Source organism: Fringilla coelebs (assembly GCF_963513975.1).
Source record: "Fringilla coelebs genome assembly, chromosome: 6".
NCBI lineage: Eukaryota > Metazoa > Chordata > Aves > Passeriformes > Fringillidae > Fringilla > Fringilla coelebs.
Window position 1 is genome coordinate 41,090,230 of NC_140034.1, and position 17,888 is coordinate 41,108,117.

The 17,888-nt window shown below is 39.0% G+C and overlaps 1 protein-coding gene across 1 annotated transcript in view; it reads right to left on the reverse strand.

Annotated features, from left to right (window-relative positions):
• HSD17B12 (hydroxysteroid 17-beta dehydrogenase 12) overlaps positions 1 to 17,888 on the reverse strand; it is a gene marked incomplete at its 5' end in the record, with an annotated part of 84,066 nt that overhangs the window by 1,728 nt on the left and 64,450 nt on the right. Inside the window, 4 exon segments of the mRNA XM_084207779.1 lie at positions 124 to 273; positions 6,758 to 6,823; positions 10,138 to 10,219; positions 15,608 to 15,642. Of these exon segments, the coding sequence (XP_084063905.1) occupies positions 124 to 273; positions 6,758 to 6,823; positions 10,138 to 10,219; positions 15,608 to 15,642 (333 nt within the window).

Here is a 17,888-nt window from a genome sequence, read left to right on the forward strand (position 1 = left end):
AACCCAATTAAAATAAAAGGAGGGGGTGAGATCTCAGCATTTTATAACCTGTACTAATTACTCTTTTTTCCATAACAAATACAAAGGACATTTCAGATCCTTACATTTTCCAAGGTGACTTACCATGAGTGCATGAGGTAGGTACCCATTGGTCTGGGACTGCAGGCCCACTGTGCCCAAGGCAGCTCTGACATATCTTTCAGGACTGGGCTTATCGAGGGTTGGCTTGCGGATTTTGGACATTTTTGTTGCCACATAATATGGTAGAACACTCTGCACACAAGAAAACTCACGTTAAGCAGGGATTGCTTTCAAGATAACTTACAGATCCATCATGGATCTAAAGTAACTGGAAATTAGATAATCTGTACACCAAATTCTAGCTTAAGTCAGCCTTATTTTCAGTTCTAAGATCACAACGGGATCCCAAGATAAGATCAAGAAGTTTTTAATTAGATAACACATGGGCCACATTTCAACATAGTTCAGTTGTCTCCTGACAGGCAACATCACCAGCTGGAGCCCTAGAAAAAACACTCTTGCAAGCATAGGGTTGAAAAGCCAATCCTTCAATTTGCCTTGTAAGTATAAAACTTCATTCCAGTTGTTTAATAGAAAATGCTGTACTGTTGTTTCTCTGTAGTAACCCCCCAACGTTTGCTTGGGAAGGAGGTGCAGAACCCAAGACAGGAAATTTCACAGCAAAAGCTCCTCAGTTTGGCACCTGTACAAAGGCAGGAGGAGGAAGGAGAAAAGAACGTCCAGAGACTCGAAATACAGAGCTTGTAACTCCATAGCAGGGCTCAGTATCAGAGTGGATGGACAGAAGGAAGGACCAAGAAACTGAGCACAGTTAATGAGCTTTTATAGCCATATTTGGAAGCAAAACAGAAAAATGATGCTGGGTCTCAGAACTGTCTGTAGTGGAGAAACAAGAGGAAGCAGCATAGATATACGTTGATGGAGGGATGCTGATAGCACAAAGCCATGTACGCTGTGGTAGGGCAAGAGAGACCTGGAGGATCCAAAACCTCATTGCACTTATCCCAACCTCACGCTGCTGGAGAGGGAAGGGAAATGCACATGTACTTGCACAGTAGAAAGCAATATTCTTTCCTCATTGTCATGGTTTTGACAATGCTTTCAACTTGTCCTCAATTTTTGCCTCTAAAAAAGTAATCAAAAAAGCCCTGGTCTACAGCCCTGAAACAGATATTAAACATACCATAACTCAACACACCTAGAGAGGTTGGAACTTCATCACCACTTTGACAAGGACCTCCTAAGACACTGTCAGTGGCTCTAGCAGTGATTCAATAAATCCATCCACTACTGCCCATCTAGTGAGTACTCCCACTGCCATACCTTAACAGCAAATGCCTGAGAGTGTGTCCACTTCTGCTAATTCATCTCCAAATGAGAATACCATCTCAAAAAGAGTCTATTTGGGCAAATTACAGTTTGTAAACCTGCCTCCCACGTTAGTCTTTTAAAGAACAACCACACATGCCTGAACTCAGAAGCATCTGCTGTTGCTCTCAGCAGCACAGCAGGGAAAGGACCCCTTCAGTTCTCACTGCGTATCCGTGCCATAGCTGTGCACGTGTCAACAGAAATTCTACTACCACAAACAGGCAACATTGGTATGTCTGCTCATTCATTCAACTGAGAACATGAAAACTCTGCCCTTCTGTCTATAAATAGGACTTTCAATGTTATACTACATGAATCCACTTTCAAATGGGAAGGAAAAACACGGAGACCTAAACTTCAGAAGTTAAACCAGCTACCACTGCCTTTAAAGTCACCCAAAGATACAAATGCTTGGATAAGAAAACTACTCATTCTGCGACCATAGCAGCATAGGTACCTCATTTCAGCTCCAGAATGTGAACTGCATCTATTTTTCAGATTGCATTTCTAAGCTGAATCTCTAGTTTGATATTTTTAAAAGTTAAAATTTTAAGCTTTTTATTCACCACCAAATTATTTCTACAACACCCCCACCAAGAAAGGTGCAATAGACATGATCTATTCTCTTTCTCTACTCAAAACAGACTTCAGAAGTGAATTGCATTACCCAGTTACACCCCTGGATAGCATGAAGGGGCAAACAATTGTGCATGAGGATACTTGAAAAAGCAAGCATATGGTAGTACTACTGGATTGATCCACAGACTTCAAGGCACATGGGAAACATGGGATTACACTCCAACGTTGTTCTTCTCCCAGATGCACTCCAGAAGAAAAAAAGGCAGGTACTTAATTTCAGATACATTAGATTTACCACCTTTGTATTAACTGGACCTTATTTTAATACATATCAAAAGACCCGCTGAATCTATTTTGTTTTCACCCCTTCTTCCTTCCCACAAGGAATTCAGGGATTCATGAACTGTATCTAAAACAGGCATAACAGATTTAAAAAAAAAAAAAACTCCTTAAAGCCTTTCAGTATTTCACATTCAGACAGATATAAGCCACACTACCTGGGCAAATAATTCTCCTTATTCAGAGAAAGCTTAGCCTGCACTATAGTTTCAAAACATGCCTTAAAAGTAGCTTATGTCAGTACAATATGTCTTGCTCACTTAAGACATTTGCTACTGCTTATGGCTCTGATGCTTATTAAAATCGGCTCACACTCAAAATTGGGTTCTTGAATATTATTTAGATGTAAGAAGTCAGATCTCAAGACCTGTCATAAGTCATAAGTCCTCCAAAGTCAGAACAGCTTGTTTACACAATTTTATCACCTTTTTTGCCTTACTTTTAAAAAAGTAAGCAGGCCTCAACTCTCCAGTGTTGCCAAATAAGTTTCCTTCCCTTTCCAGTGTGGGAAAAAGGAGAGTGGGGAACATAAAAGGGAAACGGAAGAGTTACATCAACCAAAGCTGATCTGTATAGAAAGCTAAACAGCAAAGCTAAAAAGCTTTTGGAGGAAGGAAGGTAATGCCAGTAAACATCACTTTGCTGACATCAAACTTTTGTGAATACCTGTAGATAGAGCTGGGCCTATTCAGTGTTGTGAAAAGCAAGCTGGGGGTGACATTTTACCTACAATTATTTCAATGCAGTTATGAAGATAAGAGCCAAGCTCCTCTTGGTAATGCCCGATCAACTGACAAGACGGACAACTGTCAATTTTGGATGTAGACTGTCAGACTGGACATTAGGGAGAAAGCCTTTTTTCTAGGAGACCAATATAAAATTCAAACAGACTGTTCAGAGAGCTCACAGCATCCCTGCCCCTGAAGGTTTCCAAGATTTGGCTGCATAAAGCCACAATCAGCCCGTGACTTAGTGCCCAGCAGCAATCCCACTGCTAATTGCTAGGCAATCCAGCTGATGGGAGAGCAGGGGTTAGGGTAGAAAACTTTCTGGTAATCCTTTTAAATGAACATTTTCATGAATTTGTGGTCTAGTATTTTATGTAGTGAATACAATAAAAGAAAACAGTGCAAGTTTCTACCACTATACTTTTGCTATGCATAGTAATGAAGTACAGAGGGACAATGCCAATAACTACCTGAAGTTTAAAATGAGAATAAAAGAAAGGATCAAAGAACCAAGCAATATTTCTAGACATATTAAAAGAGAAAAAAATTCATAAGTCTGCAGAACACTTTCAAGGGGAGATCTTTCTAAAACTCCTGAGAAAAGTTAATGTCAGCTTCTTCCTTGTTTCTTTTCTTTTGCCTCTTTTCCCCATGTAAACACACATGAAGTTTTAACCTATGCTATTACTGTGCTGCTTCTGAAAAATTAAGCAGACCTATCAGCCAACAAAGTATATTTTTAATCCAAAGATTACACTACACTGCAACAAAAGCACTATCAAAATTAAGCTTCCACAGATGGTAATCCAGTTCAGCAAGACACATACTTGAGGCTCATATGAAAAAACAGATAAAATCCCTCCAGCACTTTGTTTCTGCTTTTCACACAGTGGTGCTCTGCAGATATTGCATGGCAAAAGTTAACTGGTTTCAATGACGATGATCTAGTTGGAAGGGCAAGTCTGGAATTAAAAGTGTAATGCTTCTGAAGGTTATAAAGGTGTACTTCAAAAAAAATCCAAGAGGGATGCAATCTTCCTTAGGGATTGAAGGAGATAAGTCAGCTAGTCTTCACAGGAAGGTACTTGTAATATTCATTAGTGGCTTATAGTGACTTAGGCTGAAATAAGAGGACAAGGACATGGACCTGCAACAAAATTAGCATAACAAATTGAAGCTGTGACAGCTATTGATAATCAGACCCACATAACTCAATGGCAATTCACTGTCTACATTTAAGGGATAAAAAGCAGTGCTGTCAGGAATTCCACATCCTAAGCCAACATCAGAGTCACAAAAAGACAGTTTACCACAACTTGTGAAGTTTTGTACAGGAAAACATAACTGTAGATACAGAAAGTTAGATTTAATTCTTCATTTGTTTGTAATCCTAAAAATATAAGACATTAAACACCCTTTCCCTGGCTTTTCTATACCAAAAAGCTAGAAAACCTTTCCTACACTACGTACATTCATATTGTGCTTAATGCCTTTATCCAAGCATGAGTTACTGGGTTATTTACCTTTACAGTCTCCTCCATAGTCATCAACAAACAGTTCTTGCTCCTCCTTCATTCTCCTCTCAAACTAAGAGTACTATTTAGACAAAATCTGGGGAGGAGGAGAAAGCTGCACATAGAAACAAAACATCCCAAAGACGTAACACTTGTTTCTCTTGCCAGCATTTGTCCCTAAGCACCCTCACACTGAAGTAACTTATGAGCAGCTGTGCCTAAGAAAACACCAGAAAACAGAGGTTAGATGTGGTACCACAACACAGGCCCCAAAAAATTCACACCATCTTTATTGTCAGTGAAGCTGTGTGTTGAAGGGGCCTACGGCTCAGTTTGTAGACAGACTTCAGCAGGAAGGAAGTCCACCCAGAAGATTTGATATTATTGATGTAGGAAAGGGCAATACTTTACCAGTTCCTTAAGTCTCATTTTGAGACTGTGATGTGACAGACAGAGAGGGCTACATTGCATGTAGATGAAAATTATTGAAGAACAGCTGTCTGATAGTGGAGCTAAATCTGCTAGTAATACAATTTCAAAGACACTGAGGAGGTAGAAGTAATCAAGCAGGGCAGAAGTGGTGAGAAAGCTGTAAGGAACTTGCCATGTGGTAAACATTGACCCATTGCAGGACAGTTTGGAGCTGTGAGAAGAGAAAGTAACAAGAAGACATGAAACACTGAAAGTTATTCCAGCTAAATCCACTTCAGAACTGAGAGTACACAAAATGACCCTGTATGCTGAACCTGTACCTGTTGAGAATGCTACCTTTTTATGCATCCTCCATTGCTGCACACTGGTTTAGCTGTACATCCCAGTGCCAGAGCACAGAATCAAGCACCCAGGGGAGAAGTCAATCTCTTGGAGTTCTACTCCAAGTTATAATGTTACCAGTGTAAAACTAAAGTCAAGCAGTTGGAAGGCTTTCAGGGTCCACCTTCCTCTCCTGCCAACAGATCCTAAAATATACAGAACCCCTTCTGATATTTAGTATCAAGTTTAAATCTAGGTTTACAGGAGGTTCCCACTAAAGACTGGTGACTACATGGGAATAGCTCACCCAATAACTGTCTTTTTTCTTAATGCAATCCATTCTCAGGAAATGTGACAGGACATTTTCTGGTGAGAAGTTCTTGTTTTGCTAAATATACTTAAAAGGAAAAAATAATCTAGCACATCAAAAAGGTAACATAGCCTTAATCTGCTAACAGCTTCCCTATAGTATTAGCCAGTAATAAGAGTTGTGCTCATTTGTATAATGATTACACATTTAAAGCAGGCAACTTTGTGCCTTACCTTTTATGAAGCTTTTGAAGTTAAAATGGATTTGAGAACCACCACACAGAACAGAGGAATGAAAGGCATGGACATAGGTAACCCTGTTTGGAAGATCCCTAACTGAATTTCAAAGTGAGATACCATTGTCTTCACAGTGCAGGTAAGATCTCATACTACCTTTATTTAACTGATTCTTGCTCTGGAGAGGTTTAATCAGCAATGGAAGGTTCACTGTTTGTGATCAAAGCTGGAAATTCCAGATTTGGAAGCAAACACAGAGTATGTGAGAAATTATATTAAAGCAAAATCTATAAAGCTGTGAGAAACTGGCTTGGTTTGCTTTTTACCACGCCAAAAATAATTAAAATCAAGGAATGTAAACAAATGGGAAGGGGGCAAGGAGGGCTATGAAGCAAGACTCCTTAGCAATACAGAAAATTAAATCAGTCAGTTACACATGAAGGCTCTTTGAGGCTTTTGTTCATTCTTCAACTATGCTTAGATTAGCAGTTGATTCACAGACACTGCAGGGATTCTACTATTCCAGTTGTTAGAGCTGTTACCCATGGAATGCCTGTACAAAATCATTCCACAAATGTATTCCAGTAGGTGAAGCTTCATAAAGATGTATTCTACAGCACTGTGCACACTTTTATGGAATACTTTATCCATAAAGGTTCAATTAGCACCATCAGCTAAAACCACACAAAATCAAACCATGTCTTTTGTTGCTTCAAGACCCATGGTTTCAGAGTAATTTAAGAAAGCTGCTAATGGGATCAAAGGAAATCCTTATCCTTAATCTGTGTCACACACTCATGAATAAGAGAATATGCTGATTCCTTTTTGTTGCCAAGACATCAATGTTGCTGTGGTAACCACACTTACATGAAACAAGCTACTCACCTGCACAATGATGCCCTTGCTCGTGTATTCTGCATTGAGGCCTCGGGAGAAGTAATCCACAAAAGCCTGCAGAGAGAAGAAGGAAAACATGCAGCACTTTACACGTTACAATGGAAACTCTAGTTTAACAGTTTTGTGTAAGAGTATTTGAGTAACTATTTGGAGTTCCTGTTTTCAAAGTGAAAACCCTAGGTTTTCAATGAAACTTTGCATACAAGAGCAATGCCATTCAAATAGAAACTCTATGCTTACAAAGTATTTTTACAGAAGCAAGGCTCAATCTAAACAAATAAACCCTTTTTTAATTTAGAAGAAAAAGGAACTAGATTTGTTAAATAAAGCCTAGTTAAAAGAGGAAAAGACAACTTCATGTTCACATTGTTCACTACTTATGTCATCTTCTTAGATATTTTTAAGAGTGATTTAATTGGGTTTCTCTTGTGCATGGTTTTTAGAACATAGTGTTTAAACACTTAGTCTTCTGCCTTTACACTTCTAAAAAATGCCACCCTATGGTGACACTTCTCTCTAATCCTCAAGTCCACCTCCACAGATTCTCTTCCAAACTTCTGTAAGTTTTAGAAATTGCAAGACTGAAAGTTCAAAGAAAGAAGTTAAAGAGCTTAAAAGGTGGATGTTAGCACCTGCCTTCAAGATGCTCTCAAAGTTGATACAGCCACCTCCTGAACCCTGCCAGGAAATATTGTCCTAAGAATCAAAGGCTACTCAGCAGTTCAAACCAGCACCGATTCCCACTTCCCAAATTCTTCTAAACCACATTTTCACCTTACCCTTTTGTCCAGTGAGACAAAATACCAAGTTCTGCTATGGTTTCTTGTTTTAGAGAAGTGATACAGCCAAGTAGGATGAATGGAGTACCTTCAACTGAATGAACTATTCCATCCCATCCATAACTGAAGCTAAAATAAATACTAAGTAAATTAGTTTAACTATTTAAGAAGCAGTTGCTTCACACCATATTCAAACCAAGCAGCAAAGCTCTAGTTCCTGCATGTCCTTTAGAGTTTTCCTTTGGTCACCATGTCCCCAGTGGTTTAAGGCAACTTCTAACTGAAGCCAGCACTTAAGAGTTGGCAGTGTTTTTCCTATACAGGCCATCCCACTGAATTCAGCCTATACAAGAAGCACAGAAACACTCCCACACTACTGGACTATTTCTAAAGACACTCTTCTGAGCATACTTGGAAGATCTGAAGTAAAAATGGATTTTGCTGTATAGCAGGTAGGTCCTTTTACTCTTCAAGTTGCATGTATAAACTAGCAGGAGGCTCCTTAAACCATAAAAAGCATGTCTGCTGTTCATCTGTTCTCCCTCTCCCCTGAGAATAAGTTTGTTACAAAATTCAGTACTCAACATGAACAAGACTGAAAGTCTGGCCTAGCAACAGCTATTGAAATGAATCCTCTGACCATCCTCTTAAAACAGTAAGATACCTGCATGCCAAAGAGTTTGGTGCAGTTTCTAAACACAGCAGTCAGGTGCATGTGTAATAAATGCACAGAGTATACTGATAATCCATTAAAAAGAACTGTATTAAGTTAATGAAAGTGCATTAATCATTCAAATTTCTAACTATCCCTCCATGACAAAAGTCCTGATGTTAGCTACTGCTCCAGATATGGAGACAAAGTACAAAAGACCGTCTTCTCAACTGGTTGCAAAAAGCTTGCTATAAGGAAAATGTTCATTTTTCATGAGAAGAGAAAGCAATTTCCAGTATACAAATAGGCTTTGGAGTTTTTTTCCTTGAAGAATTTATTTCAAGAGAAGTTGGGTTTTCTACCTCCACAAGCTTAAGTCCCCTAACAACCTTGAACCTGAAGTCTTAAGAATGCTCTCTAAGTAAACATTCCTTGAATAAGCAGATAAGCACAGCATGTCAGAAAATTTCTTCTCCTTGGATATCCAAATATCTAATAACAAATCCAAACAGTAGAGGCATGGGGGTGAAGTGGGAAATGATATAATCATATTTCACTTCTCATTAGCATTAACACAGGTAGATAAACCTGTCAAAATATAGCACTATGATTCCTTTAAAAGAGTCATTCCAGTGTAAACTAGGAATTCTCCACAGGAAGGTTAAAGACCGCATTTGTTCCTGATAATTAGTCAAAGTCATTGACTTACACCTGAAGGGTATTATGCTTTAAATCCCCTTTAAACAGATGAGGGGGGAAAAAAACCCTAGAAACTGCAGATACAGTCTTTCTATAGCTACATTAGGGGAGTCACTTTCATGCTTACTAATCTTGCTGTAGGAGAAGATGGGCAGTGCTGAGAATAGGCAGATTATTCAACCTGTAACTTAGGTTTTTAAGGGGAGGGGAAGAAATATTTCAGATTCCCGTTGAAAAAAAAAGACAAACCAAAGCAGTGTAAGATATATTATCACTAAAATCAAAAGCTCAATTGATTCCATAAAGCTGAAAGCACTGCCACAACAAAGTGACCATTTGTATTAAAACAAAAAACTGTCCTCTCAGGAAACAGCTACTTCAAGGGGAAATTTTATCACCTAAAGCTACTTCAGGCTTCTAAACTTAAATATGCCATCCTTCAGTATGAATAAAATAGTGTGCATCAACTGCCTTCTGGGAATATGAAGATGTTACTGAGAGACTAGAGGAAATGTGAGTCTGTTCTGACATGAATGACACTACTAAAGGTTTTTTCATCCTGTCAAGGTTCTGCTTAGACTCTGAGATGCTTGAAATATTCAAGGTAATTACCAGGTATGCCTGAAAAAGCTGTAGTGCATTACTGCTTTAATACCAGGGTAAATGTCTCTTGCATTCTGTTTCATCACATATGCCTCAGTTCCATGCTGGGTACCCACACTCTGTCTTTATGGCATTCACTGGAGATATTTTTGGGCAACATTTTAGAATCCCCTGAAAGTATCTTTGGGGAAAAAAACAAGACCAGCTGCAAAAAAATGAAACCGTCCCAGCGACACAAAGAGAAACCAGAGCAGATGAACTGAAGATGAAATGTAGATCATAGAATCATCACAGAATTTAGGGGAAAGACGTTTCAAAACCAAAATAAGAAAGTGTGTTAAACTTAGTCAATGTTCTTTCTCAGGTTTGCACTAAGCTTGCTTGGTACACTACTATCCTTTTCCATTTTAAAATGGAATACATGAGGAAATACATAAAATAGTCATCTCTATGCCAGAAAACCGTTGCACTCAGTTTTCTCTCAACCTTCCAGCTTCCACTATTGGAAAAACTCAAGACAGAAGCTCTGTACTTTTAGTTCATGAAAGCACCACTAGATGGACACCAAAACATTTATTCCTGTGAGTGTTGCCTTATGTTTGACACTTGATTTCAGTGTGGAAAGGAGCACTTACCTTAGTTGCGGAGTAAAGAGTCAGCAGAGGAGTTGGACACATCCCTGAAGCTGATGCGATATTCAGGATTACCCCTTTTGATCTGAAAGGAAGCAGAGATCTATTATCATGAAATAAAGGAAACATCTTTCATGTTTCCAAAAATTACAGGAAGCCTAAAAACACCCTTTAGAATGCAACTGAGATTAAGATCTCTTTAAATCCCCAACCAAATCCTGAACTGAAATTCACTTTGCATAGTTAGAAGTATCCAAGCAGCTGGTATAAATCAGAACAACTCCAAGGTCAATACAGCAAGAGAATCAAAGTTGTATTTATACACACATATACATACACACACACAAATGAGCTGAACTATGCAAAACCATTGAGTCAAGCTGGCACAAGATCAAGAGGAACTTCTACACCTTGGGATAAGCTGGCAGAAATGGCAACACAGTTTCACGGTATGATTTACATTTTGATAATTACTTTCATCTTCTAAATATTACTTCATAATGGATGAAGCATCTGAATCTACTGCTCAAGTACAGAATTGAATAAATACAGAAGATATTCAGTGGATGAACACAGAAAATGAAAGTTGTCTTACAGCTGTATTACAGCAACACTGAAGGTATTCATCAATAGTATTTTGGTAAAGATACCTGAAATTAGCAACGACCTGCTCTGTCAAGCCATTCTAAAGCACATACACATGTAGGACAGGAAGGCTCCTGACCTCCCAATATAGACCGATTTGAGCTGTATCTATTGCTGAGACTAGTTTTACCTATAAAACCAGATATATTTAATGCTAGGTAGAAAAGAGAATTAATTTTAATAGCTTTATGCAAATTAGGGCAATTACTCTGTTAGAAGGTCCTGCAAGATAATCCAACATAGTGAAAGATAAATCTCTACATCTTCCTACCCTGTTGGAAATTTAAGCCAGTTTACCTGAACATAGCATAAATATGCCATGCTCAGTGCAGTGAGAACAATCATGCAGGTAGACATGACACAGCTCAAGTCCTGCAGATTCACATGAGTTTCCATCACATTTGTTCAACCAGATACACCCTACACCACTGCTACCACAATCATTTAAGTAACCATCTTAAAAACAAACAGTAATTTAAGTCTCTGTTAAAAATTAAAACAATATAAATGCTTTGGAAATCATGACAACAGATTCAAACCAGCACGGCTTGTGCCATGATACCAGTGTAAATTACATCTGTGACTGATTTGTCACAAGGGATGAGATGGCAAATGCGACAGAAAGGAATAATTTCAGTCATTCAGGATTTCAAGCACCTTTGCCAAAGTTCACGGTGTTTTTCAGGACTTCCCTGCAAGGCTTGGTTGGTGAAATAAGGTAGTAACGTTATTCCAAATATGTAGCATGGAAAGCATAAGATCACAAATTAATCAGGAATTTTCAAGACAGCAAAAGGTTAACAGTGGATGGTAGAACTTTTTTGTATCAAGACAGGTGGTGACTGTGATATTTATTTATGAGCTCAAATTGAGATTAGCAATGAAATGAGAATTTATGCATTTTTTAAGAGATTATCAGATTGGAGAATACCATAAGGAACTTTTTAAAAAGCTCAAGCTGCTATGTGAACAGACTACAAAATGGCAGATGAAAAATCAATATTAAGAGTGCATCAATAATCTATTATCAATAACCAAAATAATGATTACTAAAGAAAAAATTGTGAATTAATCAAAAACTATGCAATACTCTAAACCAACTGTCCCCTCCATGAAAAACCTGAACAAGGAGTTCTATTTTGTGCAGCAGTCATCAAAACCAGCCAAACAACAGGATGCTGGGAGTGGCAGGGACAGATCCTCCACCTCCACGAAAATCTTGTATTACAGTCTACAAATCATCTTTATCCCTCCAAATACTGGACGGATATATTAAGAAACTGATGATTTAAGAATGGGGAAGAGAAGAAAAAATCCACCCTGAGACATCAATTTATTTATTTATTTAAGAGACTATTAAGAGCAGCCATGATAAGAGTACACATACTAAGAAACGAAGAAGATCAATATCTTGATTCAGCCTCTCAGAATACAAAAGAAAAATGATGTTTATTTAAAGGAAAGACTGAAATTTAGGCCCAAAAAAAGAAAGTGCTCTTCTCATACTCAGACTAGGGAGTACTTGCCACAAAACTTAACTGAAGACAAAAGCTTAACAGGATTCAAAGAAGGATAAGCATTGATATGGATAAACACGAGCCTCATGCTTCTAGAGCTGAAGCTTTAGAAGAGAGGCTGACATGCAGGCTGCAAGCACAGGTCTTGCAGTGTCTAGCTACACTGCAACTTTCTAGCAGTAGTCGTGACCACCACCTAGATGGAGTGAATTAATGGTCTGACCCAGTGAAGAAAACCCTCTTGGAAACACAAAACATTAACAGCAGCCCCTTGCAGAAGCTCTGTGTACTGGTCTCCTTGAAGCAGTCAGTGCCACTGGGGGTTTTGTGGTTTGTATTTTTACATTTTAAAGAAACCAGTCCTAGCCTTAAAAGCTCGTAACGTAAAACCTCCAGATAAAATGAAATTGAGAAGCATGTGAGTAAGGGGAACACTTTCAATTACTCCAATTACAATTCTGCTTCTTAGAGGAATTGCAGAATAAATGTTTTTAGGGAGGGATCTGAAGAATTACTCAAGCATCAGTGTGGTAAAAAGAAATTTTGGCTTCATATAATTCAACTGTGCCGTAAATGGGAAAAAAACCCCAAAACAAAACCAAACAAAAAAAGTTGGTTAAGATGAAGAGAGCCAGGCCCACACCCTCACACCTCCCAGTCATTCTACCTTAAGTGGTCCAGCACCAGGGAGGCTATATTTAGCCATCTCTCTGTTGCTGTGGCAACCAGCGCCTGCTCCAGCTGCATGCCAAGTGGAAAGAGCAAGCTTCTTCTGTAATGTAATTATGCACTTGCTACTTTCCTGGCAATAAATACCATAGTTTGGTATTTGTCTAGCAACAGCCAAGTGATTTTTGGTGGTGGTGGCTTTTTTTTGTTCCCAAAGATATCAAGCCTTTGATTTTCTATGAGTTTCCCATCTCAGACAGTAGCCTGAGTATTTATACAGGAACTGCTCATTTAAGTATAATAGGAAGCTTCAGATAATAAATTGTCACTTTAAATGTTCAGGGCACAGGAGAGAAGTCACAGCAGAGAATCTAAATGCCATTACCAGAAGTGGCATTCATCTAATGCTGCTGTGTTTATTATAAATAGGAAAGTAAAAGGCACACCAAGATGTAGCTTTGTTTACTCTTATCAGACCTGGATGCAAAGCGTGCAAAGTATGCTCTATTTTTGTATTTATTTTGCAATATGTTGTCATAAAACCAACATTCAAATACTCATTAGAGCAAGCTGCAAGATGCTCTAACACGCTACGTCACATCCATCTATTCAACATGCTCTCCTCCTTGAACAAGTGAGGAATGACAATGAGATTCTTAGTCTAGCCTTATTCTTTGAGCCTGGAGCCCTTTATCTAGCCTGTGGTCCCATGTGACAAATATATGGCTGACCTGAAGAGCAGCTGAATCCAGCTCCAATTCATTCATGCCCTTGGATTTGCTGGACATCCATGTCCTCCTGTGGTTACAGACTCCTACTGGTGTTAACGGCCTGTGAGCTATGACTGTGCAGGAGTTGGCAGCTGCAGGCATTGCTTCTGTGCACTGCAAACCCAACCAACTTCACAAAAATCAAACAGAAAATGGAAGCTTTTTCAAATATTGTTCCCTGAGATGAAAAGCAAGGCTGTTATCCAAATGGAGCAGTCTTTTAAAGTGGTTCCTTATATTCAGGAAAAAGTTCAAGATGCATAATTAATTCTTTTAACCACTATTAACCTTTTCTTTCCAGGCTTCTTTAACATTTATCCTCAGAATCCCTGAGGTAGTCAGGCAGTTAGTGAAGTAAGAGGAAAGACAATGTGTGCTCAAGAACACTCAGAACCAGAAGTCAGCAGGATCCTGGTTTGCTGCCTCTCATTCAAGTCATCTTACCCATATGGATGTGGAACAGAAAAATCTATACAGGATATTGTATAAGTAGAGTATACAACATTCTATCCTGAGAAGCTGAACAGATAACTCTGACAAATGGATAGCTACAATAGTTCTTAAAACAAAGAAGAAACTGAGAAGTAACTTAAGAGGTTTTAAGTTCCAAAACCTAATAATGAAACAACATTAAATCCCCACACAAGTATAAATGTTTTGGTCATGTTGGCACCTTCAGAGGACAGCGGTTTCACAAAAAACAAGTCCCTTTATCTATCAATAACAGTACAAGGACAAGAAGTAGCTTCTGACCTAGAAGCCCTGAGTATGTACCACCCCTGTACTATAATAATCCTCGCCCTCTACTCCAAGCTTCATCGGGAAATATTACACTCCTGCCCCAGAGCTCAGTCTTGGGCTCAAATCTCTTTACATGAAATAAACTTATTCATATCTCATGATTGGCTAAGTAGAAATCTTAGCTCACCCTCATCCTGATGTGCTAGACACAGACTCCCATACTGACTGCTAGCTCTGACAGTTTGCACCCAGGAAGAAGCTTTGTTTTAAAAGTGAAGCATCTGTGCATCATTGCAACACTTGAATAACTGAATTCTGGTCTGCAATGAAGACTCTCAGACAGTGGGATGACACAAAATAAACCTTTTTTTTTTCTTTTCCCATCATCTTTGCTAGATTTGGAGGCTTGCCCCATATACAGACTCCTCCTGGGGTATTTGTCTGCATGGTTCTACACAGTTTCCCCCAGTATTGTGAACACAGCTCAAGCCTGATCCAGGGTAATCCCCAGCAAGGTGGGGTTAGCACCCCAAGAGAGATGGCAAGCCAGCAAAGCCAACATCAGCTGCAAAACAGCCTGGGGAAGACTAAATGGAAATCGTGAACCTTTTGGTTTCACCTGGGAGCTAGCTGGGAAGTCAGTACATGTCTTCCCTGTTGACAGTGGTGTGTTATTCTGAAGAGCTGGTCTCCAATTCTATTTTTCCAAATGATCACAGCCTTTCCTCAATATACCTCCTACTGTATAATGAGAACATATTCTTTGCATCCATTTTACTTACAATGACTTAGAGAAATAGCCTTAAGAAGGTTATTCCCAGGAACTGTAACCACCCCCTCAGAATAGCAGGTTGTTGAGTTAGTGCTGATGAGTCAGACGGGCTTTTTAATTCTGTTCTAAAAGGAATCACCACAACAGTGGAGAAGGGAGAGGAAAAATAAAAAGGGAATCGAGTGGAAAAGGCTTCCACCGTCTGATGATTCATGCACCATCAGCGTGACTCACCCAGCATTACTCTGCCATTAAAACATGGAGACTAGGCTGATTAGTCACAGTAATGAATTTTTCAAGAAAGGATTCTCCCCTATAAATAATGATGACTTTGTCTGGATAGTGTTAGTGTGACTCACCTTTCCAGCATGCCGGGCAGCACCAATCGTGTCATCTGCAAAAGGAAAACATTCGTGATGGCTGAGAATGCAGACAGCAGACAGCCAGAGGCCGAGGGAAGCCTCCCTTCCTCCCAGAAGCAGCTGCCACCCCCTCCAACCCAAGCACGGCTCGGGGAAGCAGAGACCATACTTTGCGTAGGCAGTTTATTTTTATTCTACCTGGATAACTTGGCTCTGTCAAGTAGTGTGTGCACTGAATCTGGTGAACCCATCTAGGTAGTAGCACAAGAGTAAATAAAACAAATGTCTTCACCACTGTGCAGGATCCATGGCTTCTAAAGAACATTAAAACACCAGAGTACTACAGTACATGTACCATCTTTCTCTCCCTGCAAAATACACCTGTCTTCCTCAAGTCTGACTAAATTTACCACATATGCCAAGACTCAAATCATTATCCAATACATTTTAGCTAAGCTTACTAAACTGCTGAGTTTAAGACAAAAATTAATTATGGAGTAGCAAGAGCACTGACAGAACTAGAGAATGTAAGTTTCCTACATTATTACCTACAGAAAATACTTAAGACGGCAAAATATTTTTTGCTGATTACCCAGATGTTTTCACACTGGAAAAACTACACCCCCAAGAGTAAAGTTGCCTAGCAAACCTCCTCACTGCTCTGGAAACTCCTGCCTTTATTATGACTCTGAGCAATCCATCTACAAGCTGGCTGAAGGATTCTCCAGAGCAGTAATCCTAAAACAAGATTCCCAGTTGCAGACAGAGCATCTCTGACAAGGGAAACAAATTAAGCATTGATCCAAACTTGGACAAAATTCTAATTAGTATAAAATAGTTAATTTTCCTACTACTAATTACTACCACCCTAAAACACAATTTAAATCAAAAACTTCTGCCTTCCTGAAATAATATCAAAATTCTCCTTGCGTCAAATTCAGCCCTGCCCCATGTAACCCTATGAATAACTGTCACTGACACCAAAGACAGATCACACAAGAAAAATAAACTGCTACCACATTTGACATCTAAAAGGTGTTCCAACAAAGTGTTTGAGAACATGGGGGTGGGTAATAAAATACTAAAACCAGCGCATACCAAAACATAATGATACTCCCACTAATCCCAAATTACCTTGATAGCTTAAAATAAAACATGGAATATTTGAATAGTATGGGAAGAAAAACACGCACAAAAGAAATCAGCATATACAGGCACACAAAACACCTGCAAGCACTTTGATTACAAAGAAACAAATTTTATTGTAGGAAGCTACTAATTTTATTATCACCACTGCATTAGCCCTCACATATGACTCAATCTGGGTTTGAGGTTTTATTGTTTGTTTGTTTTTATTTTTAATTATAAAACATACCCTTTCAGGAATAAAGGAGAAAAAAAAAACCAAAAGAAAACAATCTCAGTTGATTGCAGATGACACACAAAGAAAATGCTAGAGAAGGGCTGTGTTTTCCATTTTATTGGCATTTCTCCCTTAGAATAGATTCTGCCATCAAGCCACACTGCATGACAGATTCGATAAGGGACTGTACAGGCAGGAGTTGAACAGGCCTTCCTTTCATGAAGTCAGCTGTTGACACACACTGCTGTCAGCACTGCCCCAGAAGTCAAACTAAGTATTCAGAGCTGATAAGCATCAACAAGCTAAACAGATCTGATGCAGCTTCAAAAAACCCTCTAGTATTACATTTAAGCATACATGAGCTTTTTAATACACTAATGCTCCAAAAGAGATGTAGAAACAACTATTTATTTTAATCTTCAAGGATAAAGAATGATTTGGGCCGATTTTAAGACTAGTTTAAGACTGGAAGAGCTTTTATCTGATCCAAGTTTTATGATCTCTTCCACAGATCCCTTGGCAAAAAGCAGCATACTGTTTCTTGCCTCTCAGGGCAGTGTAATGCTGCATATCATCTCCACAGATTGGCACATGGACATGGACTGGAACTGCCTTCCCTTAGGCAATCCATAAATGATCTGAAAAACCAGTACACAATTTCCCAGTAGTGTAGAGGAGACCCCACATTTGAAACTTTGTCATAAATCCACACAAATGCATTCATGGTCTAAATCCAAATTGCAACCCACCAGGCAGCTCTAACAGTTTATCACAAACCTGCTGGCTACTAAAATATGCTACAATAATTGGTGGACTTACATAAAATAAAAAACTATGAAGCCACTGGTAGCTGAAATACAGCAATAGGTGTACAATTTGGGGAGAAATCGAGAAGTCTCTCACTACCAACTGCAT